Genomic DNA, 20880 nt, shown 5'->3' on the forward strand with positions numbered 1-20880 from the left:
GGCTTTTTCGAGAGAACAGTCCGGGGCTAAACAACAACAACAACTTGCAATTTAACGCGATTTCGAATCCATCGAGCCTGCACCCATTGTGCGTGAAGCGTAATGTGTCCGTTTTCAAACCAAGATGTGATACAAATTACTCAATGTTTTATTTTCCCTCTTCCAACGAGTCAGAATAAGCATATACAATCAGACGGGGTTGATTTAACCTTTAAACATATCCCAAAAACCTAGGTTAAATGAAGAGGTGAGTCAAGGTTCACACTGGTGAGTGCCTAATTCGAGGTGTACATAGGGAGTGAGTAGAAGAAACACATCGGTAGTGACAGAATGTTTAAATTTGAAAGAATTAGAAGAAGGAAAGTGAAAGATAGAAATGGAGGCACACCATTCATGACAGATGTACACACCATCAAGAGAGTAGAGAATCAGAAAAGATAACAATTGTGAATGAAAAAAAGAGAAAGAGTTTGAGAAGATTGTTTGTGTGCTCTGCTGAAGGCAGGTCCTTTGCTGCTTGGCAAGGATTATACTAGGTGGTTTGCTATTGCCTTCCCAGCAGTTAGGCAGCACAGGATTTTGTAATTTGTTTCATGTGATAGGCTGATAGCTCGTCTACTCTTGGGAAAGGACACAGTGCGATGGCCAAACCAACCACCAACCAATCCACCAAAGAATGCTGGCAGACAGAGGAAAAGTACAGGAAAAGACATTTCTTTAAGCAACTCTCACCAGGTTATAATAATGTGAAGCACCTTTAGCACTGATTTTCTCTGCTTGCTATGTTTGCCCTTTTTTGGAAACTCATAAAGGAATGTGATGAGGATTTAGGAGAAAGTTGAGAGAGAGAGAGACAGAGAGAGGCTGGAAGGACAAGGATTTGGGGATTTTTGCCTATTCACGATGATCGTGTTGAAGTGGAACCAAGAGACGAGTATGAGCAGTGCGCAGACAGGAAAATAATGTTAGTAAGCGGCGTACGCCTCCGACATCGGTTATATATCACAGACTTGCAGCCACGTGGCGATATCTTCAGAGCGGGGGTAGTAGGGTAGGGGGATACTGGCGACTTTTGGGATTCTTTTTTTAAACATACTGGCTTGTCCCTGATAAAAGAGAATGGGCGGATAGATTGATTGTGTGGTTTGGAGGGAGGAAAGGGATAACGGTCGGGAAAGTTTGTTGATTTGTTTTCAAGAGTCGAGCCGAGCACAAGTTGCCTCGCTGCCCTCGCATCACGGGCTCGCTGACCGTGGCGACATGATGGTGTCGCGCGCTTGCGCCGCTCTGTGCCTCGCGCTGCTCGCGTGGTCCTCGTGCGCGACAAAGCGCGAGAGGGATACCATTTCCCAGCTGGAGGAGCAAGTCGTATCGATGGGGGTACGTGCCGCGATAATGCGCATTGGGTTTGTGTTTGTGCATGCGGATTTTCTGGCAAATAACCACGTAATTTCATGTCCTAACTTTGATGGGTCCATACTCTTTCCAAAGCATCAATGCTTCTGAAGCAGTCAGAGGTCTCATGCCAATGGATTCATATTGCCTCCAGCATTTGTCAGGACGGAAATTTTGAATTTGGTGCCGGCATTTACCTTGAAATGGCCTTCTCTTGCAAAAAAAAAAAGAAATAAAAAAAACAGCTGGATTTTTTAAATGTCGATCAGCAAATGTTAGCAGATGGTTGAGACAAGCAACTAAACTTCTCTGCAGCTTGTTTATCGATGTTTCTGCCCACAAAGCTGCAATCCAACAGTTAATTATCGGTCCTAGAATCAAACTCCGACAAGACAGCTCAAAGGAGACAGTGTGTGCGTGTGTGTGTGTCTGTGTATTTAAACATGTGTATGTGTGCATGTATGTACGAATAAACATGTATGTATGTATGTATATGTATGTATGTAAATATGTGTATGTGTGTATGTATGTATGGTAGTAGTCAGAACTCCAAGGATTGCATTTTTCATAAATCAAAATTATGACATGACTTGTTGGGGAAATTAAGCTAGAATTAAATTGTAACAATATATGTGCATGCAAAATAATTTATTTTGAAACGAATTAAATAATACAACTCGATGGTATTCATCGAATATGCTCATTCCGTTGGAGTTGACCTGCGCAGTCAACTTGATGCGAGCCAACTCTTCCAGTTCAACGTTTTTCAGTTTTTCCAAGATGACGCCTGTACCACGTGACCTATGACGTCATAATTATCATTAAAATTTTCTACAGGAGGATGCGCTTCTATGGTGAAAATTTTGTGTCCATCAGATCAACAGTTGCAGAGCAAAAAAAAATTCATACTGATCGAATCAAGCATTGTACTTGTCGAATTATGACGTCATAATTAAGGTACTGATGATGTCATCATTAACATATGTTATTCTCCATGTGGAGTACTTGACAATGAGCCATGTTTCAATTTTTTCCATGGAGCAGTTTAAGAGATATAGAGGTGCAACGTTTTTCAGTTTTTTCCAAGATGGCACCTGTACCACGTGACATATGACGTCATAATTATCATCAAAAATTCTACAGGAGGAGTCGCTCCTATGGTACAAATTTCGTGTCCATCGGACTAACAGTTGCAGAGGAAAAAAAAATTCATACTAATCAGATCAAGCATTGTACTTGTCAAAATATGACGTCATAACGAAGGCACCGATGACATCATCATCAACATATCTTATTCCCCATGGGGAGTACTTGACAATGAGCCTTGTTTCAACTTTTTACATTGAGCGGTTTGGGAGACATAGAGGTGTAACGTTTTTCCAAGATGGCATCCGTACCAAGTGACCTATGACGTCATAATTCTGAGTAAAATAATTCCACAGGCGGAAGCGCTCCCACTGTAAAATTTCGTGTTTATCGGACTGCCGAGAACATTAATTTTTTTAATGCAGACACGCCACACGTACGCACGTACCCGAATGCCTAACCCTGCTTTTCGCTTCGCGAGAGCAGGGTAACTATCACAGAGTATGGTAACCTGAGCCAAAATAGAATATTTATGGTATCTACGTGGATCCGTCGTCATAGATGGGCACTTCATCTCGTAATACTAATTCTGGTACTCGGTCCTGAAGGCAGACTCAGTGCTGTCAAAGCAGTCCCACAGAAAGGATTACACTAGGAGGTTTGCCATGGCATTCTCAATGGTAGTCAGGGCAGGAATATGATTTGTTGAAGGTGCCGCTGATAACTCACCGACGCTTCACGAAGGACACCATGGAATCTTTAACGTCCACCAACTAATACCAGCAGACAGGATTCACAGTTTAACGTCCATCTGATGAATGACACACACACTGATGCCCCATCTGCCTGTGAAACACTTGGCAACAATTTATAGCTGGTATGAGATTCGAACCCAGGCTAGACAGTTCAGACCTCTAAGCTATTCTGCCAGACCAATTACAACACATGTTTGGTCAAAATTACTTTTCCAGAACTTCTCGGAAAAAGTTTGCACTTCTTTGAATGTATCTGTTGAAACCTTTTATGGAGCTATCAGCCATCTGCTACCATCTGCTACCATTCACTTGTGGGCATTGGAGACCTCACAGTATCTTTAGAAAAGAGAGGCCATGGTGTTCTGAATTTCTGCCTGAATAAATTGGGGCACTGCAATCACAGCATAGCCCCATCAGTGATGATGTAGCCAGCCAGACAGATTTATAATTGAACACACATCAAATGTGCATCCACTCAATAAATTATGTATACCAGCAACGGTACCCGCCCTACGGGTGGGACTTTAATTGGGAGGCAAAAATAAAAAGGCAAAATATCAGAAATTGAACGCTTTTTTTTATTTTAAACGATTCATATAAACATCCGTTGAATCATATCACACGCAAATCATCAAAATCTAAACAGTACATGGCGCCCATTTTGAAAATGATTCAATTCTGCAAAACGGAAGCAGCCGCTGGACGTCTTTCTCAGTCGCTTTGCACATGCTGCCATGTTACTTCGGAGCCACACGTTTATATAGGAAGAGTTCGTCAGGAGTCGATGTACTCTCTCCTGGTACGTATAATTTCAACAAAAGCCACATCACTGTTCATATCGGTAAATATTATTCCATTGTGTTTGGAAAAACCTTGCAAATTGGAAAAATTGGAAAAATTGGAAGAACAATACAGCCTATTTTAGTCCAGGGGGTCCTAGGATTACCCACCCAAAATATCGTTGCGATCGGTTCAGCTGTTTTTGCATGACCTTCGAACGGACAGACAGACGGATGGACGGACATTTAGTGAATTATAGTTATATACATATATTGTTGCGGTTATGCCATAAAGGCAAACCCCCTATAGTTCGTTGCATGACAACATGTATCCTGCAGTAGTTAGTTATTTTCTATTGAATGTAAAGATTAGCCCTTTCCCATTGTGTAGTAATAAAGACCAAATATGCGTTGAGTAGGCAGGATGTCAAGCCTTCGTGTGGCTGGGGGAAGCCATTACTAATGTGCGGAAAGGCGTGGCCAAAAGCCCACGTGACCAATGGCGAGCCGGAAACCCGTCACCATGATGCGACAAGCCTCAGCCAATGGGAGGCTGTGGAACATTTTTGCATGCGTGGGCGGATCTGGGAAAAGCCCACGTGGATCGCATTTTTGACCTCTTGCTCTTGGATTTCGCAGCGCACAGGACGACATCTCTCTCTTTGTTCTTGGATTTCGCAGAGCACAGGACGACATCTCTCTCTTTGCGCTTTGATTTCATAGCGCACAGGACGACATCTCTCTTTGCTTTGGGATTTGGCTGTGCTACGACCTCCTGTTCTGAACTCTTGCTTTGGATTTTTCCACATGGACGACACCCCTCTTGAACTCTGCCTCGCCGACGATAGTGCTCTTGCATTTTCGCCTCGCCACGTCGACGACCTCCTGCTCAGTTCTCTCTTGCTTTTTGCGGCAACGCCCGAGACCCATCGTTCTTCGCCGATCTCTTGTGCCATCCAGCTGACCTGCAAGCATTGGCTTTCTACACGACTCACCTGAGCTGAAGTTTGTCTGCCTGCGTGGCAGCTTGTCCAACCTGTGCTGAAGTTCGTCTGTGCCGACTTTGAGGCAGCGGTTCGTCCTTCGGACCTGACCTCGTCCAGGCTGCATGTCACGATCGAGCTGCGAGCTGCGCACACCAGACCACGTGGCCCCAAGCGAGGCAATCCAAGCATGTACATCGATACGATAATAACCAGTGTCTTTTCCCCTGCGTGTGTGGGAGTGTGAAAGCGCCAGTGGGGTTTATGATAGGTAAGAATTGATAAGCTGTATCTTTTGTCTATTCTCTGTGCCTTCAAAATAAAAGGCTGTACATTTGATTCCTTTCCAACCTGTTCGGAACGTCCTTTCTCCATTGGCCTAGCATCATCCGAGACCGAATTTGGCTTGAATCGGGTTCATAAATCACGTCAGGTAACGCCGCTTTCCACACCATGCAAATCTGCTCTGCACGCATTTGAATAAGGTGTGTGAAAGTGAGGGTTCGATCCCCGGTTTCTCTGTTCACGTGTCTTGAAGGTATTTGGGAATATTGACCAGTAAACTCTTCGACGCGTGACTGGGAGATTGGCGATCGGAATTGCTTAGCAATCCATCAATCTCGAGTTTCATAGTCATGGACGGCGGCCTCAGTGAACCCGGAGTTCGTGGGGGAACGGGGCATAAACCCCCCTTTGTACGTCGATGAACCCGGGATCGATGATTGGGAATATATATTGTTGCGGTCGTGAAGCCGAAGTACGAGGGGCCGGGAGGGTTCCAAATTTGAGGTGCACACGTCACCGAAGACGGCGATGTATATCTATATGTATATATATATCTATATGTATGTATATATATATATATATATATGTGTGTGTGTGTGTGTGTGTGTGTGTGTGTGTGTGTGTGTGTGTGTGTGTATATATACATATATATATATATATTTATATGATATAGTGATGACAGCAACAAATAGTGAGTGGGCAGTCACAGTCAAAAATACCATGGTGTCCCTCATGAAGAGAAGACGACAGTTTAAGTCTGGCCAATATCGAACCTGGACTAGCAACTCGAAGCCAAGTGCACCAACCAATTCGGTGCTACCCTTTCAAACGCAGCCTTCGTGTTAAAAGTGCAATTTCACGATGCGGTAAAATCCATTGCTTTGCCTTGAAGCTTCATCTAAAGCAGCTGAAGTGCCCGTCTAAGACGGCTCTGCGTCAATACGATAATATATTCATAAACAGCTCATATAACCATGTTATGTGAGAGTTTCATTATTAAATTACTTCCAAAATAAATTATTTTGTGTGCACATATATCTTTACAATTTAATTATAACTTGATTTCCCACAAAAAGTCATGCACTCATTTTAATTTATGAAAAATGCAATCCTTGGAGTTTTGTCTACCTGCATACACACATAGATGCACACATACACACATATATATATATACATACCACACATATACATAGTATACATACACACACATACATGCACACATACATGCACACAAACACATATATGCACATACATACACATATATACAAACACATATACATACATACACACATACATGCAGACACATATATACAAACATACCTACATACATACACATATACATACATATGCACACACATACAGTACGTACATACATACATAAACATACAGTCTTGGCCAAAAATATTAGCACCTTTGCACTTTTTTCAAATAACTGACAATTTTCTCCAAAAATAAGTTGAAATTGACAAAAGTATTTGGTCTCCACAATTATTTATTTCACTGTTAATATTACAGAACCGTTGTTTTTAATTCAGAACTTAATATATCCTTTTAAATCAGAAAATAAAAAGAAATGGCATTGACAAAATTATTGACACCCGAGACTTGATACTATAGCACAGCTTTGAACAGCTTTTTGACTCTTTTGAAAATCCTCTCTATCTCTTTGCTGATGACTCTACTCTCTGTTGCTCCATTCTTCATCCCTCAGATCGGCAGTCTGCAGCCTCCTCACTCTCTGCAGACCTGGACAAAATCACAGACGGGGCAAACAAGTGGAACATGTCTTTCAATCCTGACAAATCTCACACTCTTACGATGTCTCTCCGAAAAGACCGAATGGACAACCCTCCCATCCACTTTCTGAATAATCCTCTCCAAGAAGTTCTGTCACTCAAGCTTTTGGGTCTCACTATCTGCCATGATCTTTCCTGGGAAAACCACATTTCAAATCTGGCCTCCAAGGCCAGTCGCCGACTGGGCATCCTCCGTCGTGCAAAGTCCTTCCTTGGCACACCTGAGCTCCTCACCACATACAAGGCTTTCATCCGCAGCTCAATGGAATACTGCTCTCCCCTCTGGGCTGGTGCTCCTGCCTCACACCTAGCTCGTCTTCACGCTGTTGAAACCAAAGCATTCAGAATCATTGGAATCTCCCGCGATGAAGCTAACTCCAAGGGCCTCTCACTCACTCACCGCAGGCAGGTTGGTGGTCTTTCCGTCTTCTACCGACTCCTCTCTGGCCTTGCCCCCCCAGCTCTCTCTCTGTGCTCTGTCCCGCAAATATTCCGACAGGTCGCACAAGATCTGCCTGCAACCCTCTTATGGTTAGACTGCCAAAATCAAGACTCTCTGCTCACCTTCACTCCTTCATTCCTCTTTTCTCCCGCCTCTGGAACAAACTCCCTCACTCTCTTCAATCCCACTCCACCCTCCAGGTCTTTAAAACAGCTGTTCACCACCATCTCTTATCTTCCCCCATCCAAAACCTTGATCTTTTCTACCCCCGCTAATTTCACCCCAATTCCACTTTTTTGAAATACCAACTTCTGTCCTGGAAGTCCTTGGTGTCCTTGTGTTTTATACTTCTCCCTCCCCCCCCCCCCCCACCCTTCCCACGCCTCCTCCCCCCAAGCCCTCTCCCTTCCACACATCTCCCTGCTCTCAAATGTTGTGTTTGTGTGCTTCCCCTTCTCTCCCCATCTTGTCTTCCGCTCCCTCTTTTTATATATTTTGTTTGTCTGGTTGATTTGTTTGTGAAGTAAATGTTAGCTCTTTCACGAGCCTCGATTCAGTATACAAAAAAAAGAAAAAGAAAAAAAAGCTTTTGGACAAAATAACTGCAGTCAAGCGCTTCCTATAGCCATGAATGAGCTTCCTGCACCTCTCTACTGGTAGTTTGCCCCACTCTTCTTGTGCAAACTCCTCCAGTTCTCCCAGTTTTGAAGGGTGCCTTCTCCCAACTACTGTTTTCAGATCTCCCCGCAGGTGTTCAATGGGATTTTGATCTGGACTCATTGCTGGCCACTTCAGAACAGTCTAGCGTTTCGTCTTGAACCATTCCTGGGTGTTTTTTGAAGTGTGTTTGGGGTCATTGTCCTGCTGCAAGACACATGACCCTTCGATGGAGACCCATCTTTCTGACACTGGGTTGAACATTGCGCTCCAAAATGCCTTGGTAATCTTCCTGATTTCATGATGCCATGCACACATTCAAGGCACCCAGTGCCAGAGGCAGCCCAGCAACTGCAAAACATCACGGAACCTACTCCATGTTTGACTGTGGGAAAGGTGTTTTTTTATTTGAAGGCTTCATTTTGTTTTCTATAAACATAGAGATGATGTGATTTACCAAAAAGCTCTAACTTGGTCTCACCTGTCCACAGAAGGACTGTGGCTCGTTCAGGTGTGTTATGGGAAATTCTAGTCGGGCTTTCTTATGTCTCTCTCTCAGCAGTGGGGTCTTCCTGGGTCTCCTACCATAGAACCTCCTTTCATCAAGTTGGTGATGGATTGTGCAAGTTGAAATTGTTGTACCTCGTGTCTGAAGGTCAGCTTGAATCTGTTTGGCAGGTGATCGAGTTGCTTTCTCCACCATTCAAACAATCCTTCACTGCAACCTTCGATCAAGATTTCTATTGCGGCCACGTCCAGGGACGTTGGATTCAGTGCCCTGGGCCTTAAACCTCCTGATAACATTGCGTACGGTGGACACAGGAACATCAAGGTCTCTGGAGATGGACTTGTAGCTTTGAGATTGTCCATGCATGGCTACAATCTTGTGTCTGACCTCCTCAGAGAATTATCTGGTTTTCCTTCTTTTCTCCCTGCTCATTGCGTTACACACAGTGACACAAAACCAGAGAATGACTCCTTTTCTCTATTCAAAATGGTTGAATGAGTGATTTTTATATTGCAGGCACCTGAAACTCACCATAGGTGAGTACAATTCCAAAGTAAAGGAGAATCACCTGCTTGAAATATAATTATTTCTAACAACTTCTAAAAGGTGCCAACAATATTGTCTGGGCCATTTTAGGATTTCTGTGTCGAATAAGGTAAGATCGTAATTTTTTCAGCGTTTCTTGTTTTGTTCCACTGCAAACCAATGAAATACATATGTGGATACCAAAATATTTTTTAATTTCAACAATTTTCTGGAGGAAATGGTGTATTATTTGAAAAATGTGCAAGGGTGCCAATATTTTTGGCCACGACTGTATGTACATACATACATAATCGTACATGCATATGCCACATTTCCATATTACTATGATCACCAGAACAATTGAGACAGTGGGAAAACATGCAGGGCTATTAATTCACAACCATTGATTTGATTTTCAATGTGGTGTCATTGCCCCTCATACTTTGTACAAAGTTTTATTCGATATCAGGTATAATATTTAGCCATTTGTGCTTCAAACTAAGTGCATTTCTCTGATGGTGCAGCATGGTCTGTTGACAGACAGAAAGCTCAGTCAACATTCCAATATCTCCCAGAGTGTTTTGTTAGGGCAAATCAGTGTCTGGATTGAACACTGCAGGTTTTCAATGTCTTTTTCCCCCCTCAAGGCAATTTCTCACAAACTTGTATGGCAAAGTGCATTGTCATGCAGGTGGGTGTAAGAGCTCTCAGAATTGTATTGCATCAAAGCTGGCACATTGTCTCGATAGGCCAACTTTATAGTGCAGCTTTGTAGTGTGGTGAAAAATTCACACTGCAGGTTTGAAGGGTTCATTTCACGTTTGGGAGTTCTGTCCCAAAACTTTTTGAAATACCGTGTATATAAACACTGAACCGACAAACGGGTGGAATAGATGCCTCGTATAGTCTTGCAGATCATGCTTCTTATGTTTGGCCTTCTGCTCCTGCATGTTATGGTATCGATCCCTCACCAGAAAGGCTTGCTAAGTGTGCATCAGGTAACCTTAGTTCCTCGGATATGTGCACATTATATGACATCACTGTCCACGGCTGTCGAAATGAAGATCGCAATGGTCGATTTATATCACATAGTGGACCAATTTTCGAGGCTCATTGGACATCTTGTTGAGAACTAGGCTTCACAACAAAGTAATAGTAATCAACATATCGGGTGTGTGCACAATGCCAATTGACAAAATCACATCTCTTTTTTTTTTTTTTTTACAAGTTACAGAGTCGAGGCTCGTGTAAGAGCTAACACGTTACCCACAATAACAGACACAGACCCATAAAACATACAATAAATAAAAAAGAGTGGGAGACAAGAGGGGGAGAGAGAGGAAAACATATAAGCACAATAACAACAGAGAACAGGAACGTCGGTATATCTGTGGAAGAGAGAGGGCCGGTGGGGGTAGGGGGGTAAGGAAGTGGTACACGGTGTAAAACAAATTGATACAACTAGGAATTTCAGGAAAGAAATTGGAGATTGAAAGAGGTGGATTTGGGGTGTTTTAACGGGGGTAGAAAAGATCAAGGTTTTGGATGGGGCAAGATAAGAGATGGTGTTGAACAGCTGTTTTTAAGACCTGGAGGGAAGAGTGGGATTGAAGAGAGTGAGGGAGTTTGTTTCAGAGGCGGGGAAAAGAGGAATGAAGGAGTGAAGGTGAGCAGAGAGTCTTGATTTTGGCAGTTTCACCAGAAGAGGGTTGATGGCAGATCTTGTGCATTCTGCAGGAAAATTTGCGGGGCAGAGCACAGACAGAGCTGGATGTGTTCGGCTGGAGAGGAGTCGGTAGAAGACAGAAAGACCACCAAACTGCCTGGGGTGAGAGAGTGATAGGCCTTCAGCTTTCTGAACTCAGAAGTGCCCAGAAAGGACCTCGCGCAATGGAGGATGCCCAGATGGCGACTGGCTTTGGAGGCCAGCTTGGAAATGTAGTTTTCCCAGGATAGATCATGGCAGATATTGAGACCCAAAAGCTTGAGAGAGAACTTCTGCAAGAAGATTGTTCAGAAAGTAGATGGGAGGGTTTTCCAGTCAGTCTTTTCGGAGAGACATAGTGTGAGATTTGTCAGGATTGAAAGACATGGTCCACTTGTTTGATCAGTTTGTGATTTTGTTCAGGTCTGCAGAGAGTGAGGAGGCTGCTCCCTGCTGATCTGAGGGTTGATATATTGAGCGGCAAAGAGTGGAGTCATTAGCAAAGAGATAGAGAGGATTTTCCAGAGAGTTAGAGAGATCATTAATGAAGACCAGAAAAAGCACAGGGCCCAGAACACTGCCTTGGGGAACGCCAGCCTGAAAAGGAAAGGGACATGAAAGAATTCCATTCAGAGTCACACGTTGACTGCGACCAGAGAGGAAGTCCACAAGCCATGTGTGGAGATATCTATGGATACCATTGGAGGAGAGTTTGGTGAGCAGAGCTGGGTGCCAGACCGTATCGAAGGACGTGATATGTCAAGGGAGACAGCTCTGATTTCCTGTTTGGCGTTGAGGACCTCCATCCATTGTTGAGACAGCAGAAGCAACATGTCCAGAGTAGAATGACCAGGTCTGAATCCAAACTGATGATCCGAGATCAAGCCATCGGAGAAGAGGAAGGATTTGATATCAGAAGTGATGATGGATTCCATGACCTTGTTGATGATTGGGAGCAGGCTGATTGGTCTATAGTTGCAAGGATGTGTTTTTGCACATTTTTTGTTTTTTGTTTTTAAACATTTTTTGTCTCTTGAATGCAAAATCACACACACCAAAATTTCTACCCCTGTTTTGGGGGGCAACCCTTCCTCCCCCAACCCCATATACCTCCTAAAACCCCAATTTTTCTAATGCCGTGAACAAACAATGTTTATATATATACATATTCCATCACTTCCTCCTTTATCTCCCTCTTAGTTTCCGTCCGTCTTTTCTTAATTTCACTCACCCCCTCTTCCACTTCCTCTAATTTTTGCTTCACCTCTTTTATTTCCCGGTGCGCTCCCTCAATTTCTTCCTCTAATGCCACCTTGGTCGTTTCTATGTGCGTCCTTACTTCCCGTTCTTTCGTCTCCATTGCCTCTGTTACCTCGTCCAACCTCTTTGTCAACCCCTCATGTACCATCGGACATTCCCTCTTTGTCGCTATGAGTTCTTTTTTTTATATCTCTTTCTGTGTCGCCTTCAACCCCACGATTACCGCAGTGTTCTTCTCCACTTGTTCCCCTAATTCCTTTTGTCCCACCGTCAGCTGCTCTACTCCTCTCGTCAGATCTTCTATGCCCCCCTGTAACCTAGCCGTACTATTTCTCACCTCTTTCTCCATATGCTCCTCACCCCGCTTTACCTCTTTGCGTACCCCCGCGACCTCTTCGCCCACACCTCGTCTGATCTCCTCCCCCATTTCCCCCATCTCTTTGGTAGATGTTGTCCTCATCTGTTCCAAATCATTCCTTTGGGCATCCAATTTAGTTTCCAACCCGATTTTCACCTCCTCTATCTGATTCCCCATCTGTTGAATTTCCCGGGCAGATTGCTCCCCTATTTCCCTCAATTTGCCTTCCATGGTGCTTTCTAACCCCCCTAACCCATTCTTCACCCCTTCCATCTGGTTCTCCTGGGCAGCCATTCTGTTTTCCAACCCCGTTAACCCCTCCTTCATTTCCCCGATTTGGTTACCCACGTCCTCCAATTGGCCCCCCAATTTACCTTCTAGCCCTTCCAACCTGTTGTCTAACCCCTCAAATTTATTGTCTGAACCCTCAAATTTGGCTTCTAGCCCCCCGATTTGATTTCCTAATCGCTCCCCCATTCTGTTTTCCAATCCTACAATTTGGTTTCCCATGTCATTCCTCAATTCCCCAATTTGGGCACGAGTACCCCTCACTTCGTCCCTCATTGCTCCCATTTGGTCGCCCATTTGCTGCCCCATTCCCCTGAAATTATCGTCTGTCTTTACCATAAAGGCTATCATCTGCTTCATAAACAGGTCCAAATTAATTGGTGGCGCGGGCTCAGCTGCCGCAACCACGTGCGAGCCGCCATTTTGTGCGCCTGAAACCTCGTGCGCGAGGGCGCCATCTTGTGCACCTGCAACCCCCGCAACCACATCCTCATTGCTCTCCTCTCTCTCCCACATATACATTTCCCTGGGGTCCGGGGTCGCTTATACCCCTTCTATCTCCCCCCACCGGCACCCGATAGCCTTGACTATCCATGGCACGATTTATTTTAGATGTTTAATAAAATTTCGACCACTCGTAATTTTGAGTGCGCCAAGCGCACTTCAGGTCTGAATCCCACTCCTGACACCAATTGTTACGGATCTCAACGTCAGCCCCTTTTCCCCTTAAGAAGGGCGGAATAATCCCCTTGTCCGTGACTGACCGACGTGAGTCCTGGGGGTCCCAACGCTCCTTCCGGTCGGGAGCAGCCAGGGTATTTGGTCTACGAAAAGTCCCAAGGACCTGAGTGCCACTCCTGACCGCGAAGCAGGGGAGGGACTCCCGCTCAAACCCCGGTTTTAGATGGTCTAGTTGCCGAGCGGTTTTTAGCAACCCGAAGTTCGAGTCATTAGCATTCACTAACCCGATTCCGAAACGTTGGCCAAATCGTGCCACAGGTGTTCAATGTGGAAACCTCTAAAGCGACCGAATGTGAAGAAGCAAAAGGGGTAAAGAAAGAACACAGGGATTTATTAATTATTTACACACAACCAAAGCAGGGAAGAAAAGAAATGTAATTTACAGGGAAATGGAAGGAGCAGAAGGACACAGAGCAATTTCTAGCTTATCTATACAGTCTTACTTAAACCCCAGGACAACACAGACAAACAGACGACATACAGACTTACACGAGTGGGGAATGAAGGCAGGAATCAATGGCTGGAAGGGGAGGAAGGTTCAGCTGGAAGCAGGAGAACGGCCGGGCCTGGAGTGAGCAGCCGCCGAAGCTCCACCCTCGGGTCCACACCGCTGGGATGTTTGTGGCAGCGCGTCAAAGCTTGACGTGGTAAGGCTGGTTGGAAACAGCGTCTCCCTCACTCGTACTCCCGCAGGTAGCACGTCTCTCTTCACCAACTCAAGCGCCTTCAGAAACTCCCTTCGTGCTCCCTCGCTCATCTGGCTCCCTCAATCGTCTGAGGTGGGGGCGTCACGCCGCGGGTTATATGACATGCCCTACCAAGCCATACCCACTGATTTGTGGTTGGTCGTTCGGGGCTTTCCTGGCTCCACCTTCTGAAGACGATGGGTCGGCCACGCCCTTCTCCCCCGAGTTGACCGCGTGCTTAATGGAGTTTTGGGGTGAAGAAAACAGCGCAGAAAACCGCCCAAAGCAGTAGTGGCGAACGCCGCCGTACTGGCGCTTTTTAGGAGGCCATGGGGGTGTCGGAGGGATCCTATCTTATTTCAATTCAGTGCAATGCAGTGTCAATTAATGGGAGACAGAGCCTTAAACTACATAGAATAAGAAATAACTATTTAGAAGGGTATATGATTTTCTACGTGCATGCGATGGATTAACTAAGGGGACGACCTTTGACCTTTACACACAAAACAGAGGTATTTACAAGAATTACTACAATTTACAGAGGGTGATATTCACAACAATGAATTACACACAGTGCACGGATTCTCAAATCCGCAACTATATATATATATATATATATATATATATATATATATATATATATATATATATATATATGTATGTATGTATGTATGTATGTATGTATGTATGTATGTATGTATATATATATATATATATATATATATATATGTATGTATGTATGTATGTATGTATATATATATATATATATATGTATGTATGTATGTATGTATGTATGTATGTATGTATGTATGTATGTATGTATATATATATATATATATGTATGTATGTATGTATGTATGTATGTATGTATGTATGTATATATATATATATATATATATATATATATATATATATATATATATATATATATATATGTATATATATATATATATATATATATATATATATATGTATATATATATATATATGTATATATATATATATATATATATATATATATATATATATATATATATATATATATATATATATATATATATATGTATGTATGTGTATATATATATATATATATATATATATATATATATATATATATATATATAAATATATATATATGTATGTATGTATGTATATATATATATATATATATATATATATATATATATATATATATATATATATATGTATGTATATATATATATATTGTCGCGATCCCGGCTGTGAAATGGTTCCCAGCACGGAATACGGACGTTAATGTCCGGGCTTCAAGTAGTCCACGGAGTGGACAGAGAGAACTCAATAAACACAATTGTGTTTTAATCGGCCTTCTAGGGGTAAGGCACGATGCTTTATTGGCTCGATCACAAAAACCATAAATGGTAACAGCATGGAATACACTGAACAAAGCCTGCAGGAACTGTCGGCCCCAGAAGCTCCAAACAGGACGCAGGCAAGATCACTCGCGGTTCCAATCGACGATCTCCGGGACTCGGAGGGTAACAGAGTGGAATACACCGCACAAGGCCTGCAGGAACTGTCGGCCCCAGAAGCTCCAAACAGGACGCAGGGAAGATCACTCGCGGTTCCAATCGACGATCTCCGGGACTCGGAGGGTAACAGAGTGGAATACACCGCACAAGGCCTGCAGGAACTGTCGGCCCCAGAAGCTCCAAACAGGACGCAGGGAAGATCACTCGCGGTTCCAATCGACGATCTCCGGGAATCACTCGTTCTCTTCCGGAGTTACTCACTCGTAAAATACAGAACGGTAAACGATCAGCCCAACGCGGCTGTCGTGAAGATTCAGGGAAATCCCTTTATCTATTTCCCACTCGGGGCCTTCGAGTCGCGTCCGTTGCATAAGATGGCGACCGCGCTCTCTGACCCTCCACCAATCGCGTGAGGCTCAAAGGAGGTCACGTCACGCGGTGGGCGGGGCACCAAATCTGGGTGAGAACAGGTGGTTTCACCGGTGGTTTCTCACAGTCCTCCCCCCCTAAGTAAAAACCCCGTCGAATAGACGGCGTTTTTAAAACCAGTATTTGTAGTAGGTGCAAATCACATGGCAAGATGATGGCGGTAATCGCTAACAGGCAATTAACGCAATTAACAATTATTAACACTTATTAACAACAATAACGCAACAACGCAACAATATACGCAACGCAATAGCGCAACAATAACGCAATTATTAACGCACAGGCAATTAACAGGCATTAACAGGTTAACAATGAACCAGTTTGTTTTTTTTTTTGTTTGTTTTTTTTTCACACACAAATTTTAACACCATACACCACATTAATATCTACCCTACAAGAGTTACACTTCACACAAAGCACAATAGAGAGGCAAGGGGGCCAAACTCAAGTTGGGGGAAGCGTTGACAGGAAGGAAACGGGCCGAGACCTAGAGCGGCGGGTACTCCTCCGGTGTCGAGAACAACAGTCATATGCGTAATGACCCCTTTCACCGCACTGGTAACATCGATCGTTCGGGTCGAAAGGCCTGCGGACCAAAGGGCGTCTGAAACGAGGCCGCCGCGACATGCCATTCGACATCTCGACGCACACACGCGATCCGCAAATTAACCTTCCATCAAGGGCTCTGACCGAATCTTCAGCATCTCGTGGCTCTTCAAACTCAACAACTGCAAATCCAGGTGGGTTTCGAGCAACCCATACGTTGCGGAGTGGTCCGTAATGTTCGAAGACCCTCCCTAGCTCGGCTTTCGCTGCTCCATTGCCCAGGTTTCCCACATATACCTTAGCATTAGCGTTCCTGCTGAATCGCGACATGGCGGGAGCGTTCCCTGAGGAGCACGGCACCTGAGGGTGGCTTGACGGGAGGCTCGGGTGGACTTCAGCTGACGCAACATCACCGTCGGGAACTGGAGTCGAGGCGCTAGGCTCCTCGGGCCAGAGTGAAGATATGTCTGACTCCGCCACTCTCTCCGCCTGTTTACTCTGGGATCTAGTGACCCCCCCACAGGTCAGAGTCAATGACTCCTCCCTGGCCATGGCATCATTGCCAATCAGCAAGGAGACCCCGGGTATCGGGTAGTAGGGTACCACCACACAGGTCACTGGACCCTTAAAAATGTCACTCCGGACCTCGAGGAGGGCAAGGGGATACCGGCCAAGAACCCGGTCAATGCCCCGAAGGAGGGTATACTCGCCGGTATAACGCATCTGAGAGGCCGGAACTACCCCCGCCCGGAGAACACACCGTGTCGCCCCAGTATCCCGAAGGTATTGGGCCTCAAACTTCAGCATCGAATCAGGGCCACCCACTAAGGCTGTCCCTGAATAATCCTGGTACAGTGGATGAATGGAATTAGCCTCGGTGGCAGTGACCTCGGTCACCGATGCCACCGTCGTGTGCGAGGGCCCGGCGGATGAGCTCCACTGATCTCCCTCCGACTTAACAGGAGGGTTGCCTCGGTAGGCCGGACTAGCGGGATTAGAGAAGCAGCGGTTTTCACCGTGCCCCACGCGTTTGCAGAAATCGCACCAGGGCCCTGCCCTGGTCTGCGGCTCGCGACCGCCACCAGTGGAGGGCATCGGAGAACCCCTCCCCTCGATCCAGCCGCCGGGCAGACGGGGGGCGGTCTTGATCGCAGACTCCTCCGTCTTACGACGCGACTGCGTGACTTGCAGCATTTTGCACGCCAAAACATGTTTATCAATAAGGTTGACGCAGTCTGCCAAGGAAACAGTGTCTTTGTCGACAAGAAACAATGCTAAGTCAGGCGGAAGCTGTTGATCGATACGGTAACGCACCAGGAGTTCCGCAACCGCTTGAGGTAACTCAACCTTGCTCCCCTTGAACCATCTCTGCAGCTGTTCCAACAAGGCCCGCGAATGTTCCTCATAGGTTTGACTGGACTCACGAGTCCAGCTGAAAAAATTTCTCCTATAAATACATGCGGACACCGCATAGGCGTTCAAAATCTCGGCCTTCAATGCCCTGTATTTGTTTGCGTCCTCGGTTGCCATCCTCGCATATACCTCCCTCGCCTTCTCAGATAGATGGCTCACAAGATGGCCGACCCACAAGCTCTCATCAATGCCACCGGCAGCCAACAACTTCTCCGCCATCTCCAGATACGCTTCTGGCTTCGTGTCTCCCGTCCAGTCCGGCAAACGAACATGAACAGTTTCCGGGACTCTTGCAGCAGACCCCTCTGCCCGCGGTCGTTCAGTCAACATTCGCAACTCATGCTCTCTGACGTGTTCAGCTTCTGCTGCTGCCTCTGCTGCTGCCGCACGCTCTCTCTCTCTCTCACGCTCTCTCTCTGCTGCCGCACGCTCTGCCTCTGCCCTGTCATTCTCCCATTTATACATGTCAAGTTGTTGAACCGGAGTCAGCCCGGTCCAGAAGGGCGAACGCATGCATTTAGTCATGATGGAATCGCTTCCTAACATATCGGGTTTAGTGACTGGGTCAAGGCTGATTGCGTCGCTCGCATCGCCACCCACGCGACTGTCAACATGATCAGGTTGAACTCTCACTTCTCTGGTCGACATAGCTTGGCTACGAGTTATCATAAGACAAGGCACAAAACACAACGCTCAAACACAACGCTCTGTTGGGGAAATACGACACGAACTACACAATATCACCCGCACATCAAATTGCCAATGAGAAAAATACCACGTACAAATACTCACGTTTTTTTTTTTTTTTTTTTGTCGGTTGTTTGGAGGGATCCGAGGCTCACTTATTCTGCAGTGAAGCACCACCCAAGACAGCGTCCTACGGCGAGAAAGTTCCTCCAAGACGGCGTCCGCTGGTGAGAAGATGCAGAGAAGATGCAGATGCCGAATTCCCGTCTCAATTCGAATGTCTCTCACTTGAAAGATCCTAGGACGAGCAACCCATTTGTCGCGATCCCGGCTGTGAAATGGTTCCCAGCACGGAATACGGACGTTAATGTCCGGGCTTCAAGTAGTCCACGGAGTGGACAGAGAGAACTCAATAAACACAATTGTGTTTTAATCGGCCTTCTAGGGGTAAGGCACGATGCTTTATTGGCTCGATCACAAAAACCATAAATGGTAACAGCATGGAATACACTGCACAAAGCCTGCAGGAACTGTCGGCCCCAGAAGCTCCAAACAGGACGCAGGCAAGATCACTCGCGGTTCCAATCGACGATCTCCGGGACTCGGAGGGTAACAGAGTGGAATACACCGCACAAGGCCTGCAGGAACTGTCGGCCCCAGAAGCTCCAAACAGGACGCAGGCAAGATCACTCGCGGTTCCAATCGACGATCTCCGGGACTCGGAGGGTAGCAGAGTGGAATACACCGCACAAGGCCTGCAGGAACTGTCGGCCCCAGAAGCTCCAAACAGGACGCAGGGAAGATCACTCGCGGTTCCAATCGACGATCTCCGGGAATCACTCGTTCTCTTCCGGAGTTACTCACTCGTAAAATACAGAACGGTAAACGATCAGCCCAACGCGGCTGTCGTGAAGATTCAGGGAAATCCCTTTATCTATTTCCCACTCGGGGCCTTCGAGTCGCGTCCGTTGCATAAGATGGCGACCGCGCTCTCTGACCCTCCACCAATCGCGTGAGGCTCAAAGGAGGTCACGTCACGCGGTGGGCGGGGCACCAAATCTGGGTGAGAACAGGTGGTTTCACCGGTGGTTTCTCACAATATATATATATATATATATATATATATATATATATATATATATATATATATATATATATATATATATATATATATATATATATATATATATATATATATATACATATATAATGGGGTGATATATATATATATATTAGGGTGGTGCTCAAAATAATTTAAAAAACATATTTACTGGGACATGGCTTTATGTTGTTCCTTTTGTTCCAAAATGAAAAGACACCAAATATGAAAGCAATCTGATTTTATTTAGGGGTGCCACATCAGCCTTCAAACTAAAGGTGTCTGCAAAACTTTTCTATATATGGATCGAAAGCAAAACCAGAAGTTTGTTTTATGAAAATCCACCCTCCACTCACTTTCTTTGTATTCTAGGAAACACAAGTTACAATAGCTGCACAAATAGCACTATATTGCTATGAAAACTCAAATTCAATGATAACAATCCAAATGTTCAGTTCATAAAATGAAGAGACACCATATCACATAATATTAAAAAACCCAAATATAATGAGAAATGTAACTCCTATTTCTGGGCCTGTTTCACCACTGTTGCCTTCCTGGCATCGGGGTACATCTTCCTGTGAGCAGCAACAACTTGGAGCAGAGCTTGCTTTTGCTCTTCATCCTTTGTAAGGAGCTTATTGTAGTCTTGTATCAATGCGACACCCCTTTCTGCCCTGTCGTTTACCACGACTAAGCCACTGGCGGCTTTCTTTGTTTCCTGAAAGCTGGTTTCTTGCTCCCATGAACCAGGATCCTTATCCATCCAATCAGTTGGGGTCCCTAGGATGCTGAAGAAATGCTTGGTGTGTTTTGTTATGAGGCCAGCGATTGACAGGGCGGTTCCTCGTTTGATAGCTGGTCTCTTTGGAGAGGGGTTTTCACCGTCATTTTTCAATGCTTCAATCATATTGATCTTGCTTTCTTTGTCAATTCTGGTGTCAAA

At 45.0% G+C, this 20880-nt stretch overlaps 2 protein-coding genes across 3 annotated transcripts in view; both read left to right on the plus strand.

Moving 5' to 3' along the window:
- The window catches only part of LOC137428074 (protein mono-ADP-ribosyltransferase PARP12), a 1016466-nt gene that overhangs the window by 102774 nt on the left and 892812 nt on the right, over nucleotides 1-20880 (plus strand). The window lies entirely within an intron of this gene.
- LOC137428058 (olfactomedin-like protein 3A) overlaps nucleotides 965-20880 on the plus strand; it is a 122786-nt gene continuing 102870 nt past the window's right edge. Inside the window, exon 1 of one of the 2 annotated variants that reach the window (XM_068117999.2) lies at nucleotides 965-1380. In XM_068117999.2, the coding sequence (XP_067974100.2) occupies nucleotides 1261-1380 (120 nt within the window). In that variant the 5' untranslated portion in view covers nucleotides 965-1260. Of the gene's footprint in view, nucleotides 1473-20880 lie in introns of both variants that reach the window. The other variant, XM_078776818.1, reaches the window with a different exon arrangement.

Source organism: Myxine glutinosa, chromosome 1, assembly GCF_964187855.1.
Source record: "Myxine glutinosa chromosome 1, kmMyxGlut1.1, whole genome shotgun sequence".
NCBI classification, from domain to species: Eukaryota; Metazoa; Chordata; class Myxini; order Myxiniformes; family Myxinidae; genus Myxine; species Myxine glutinosa.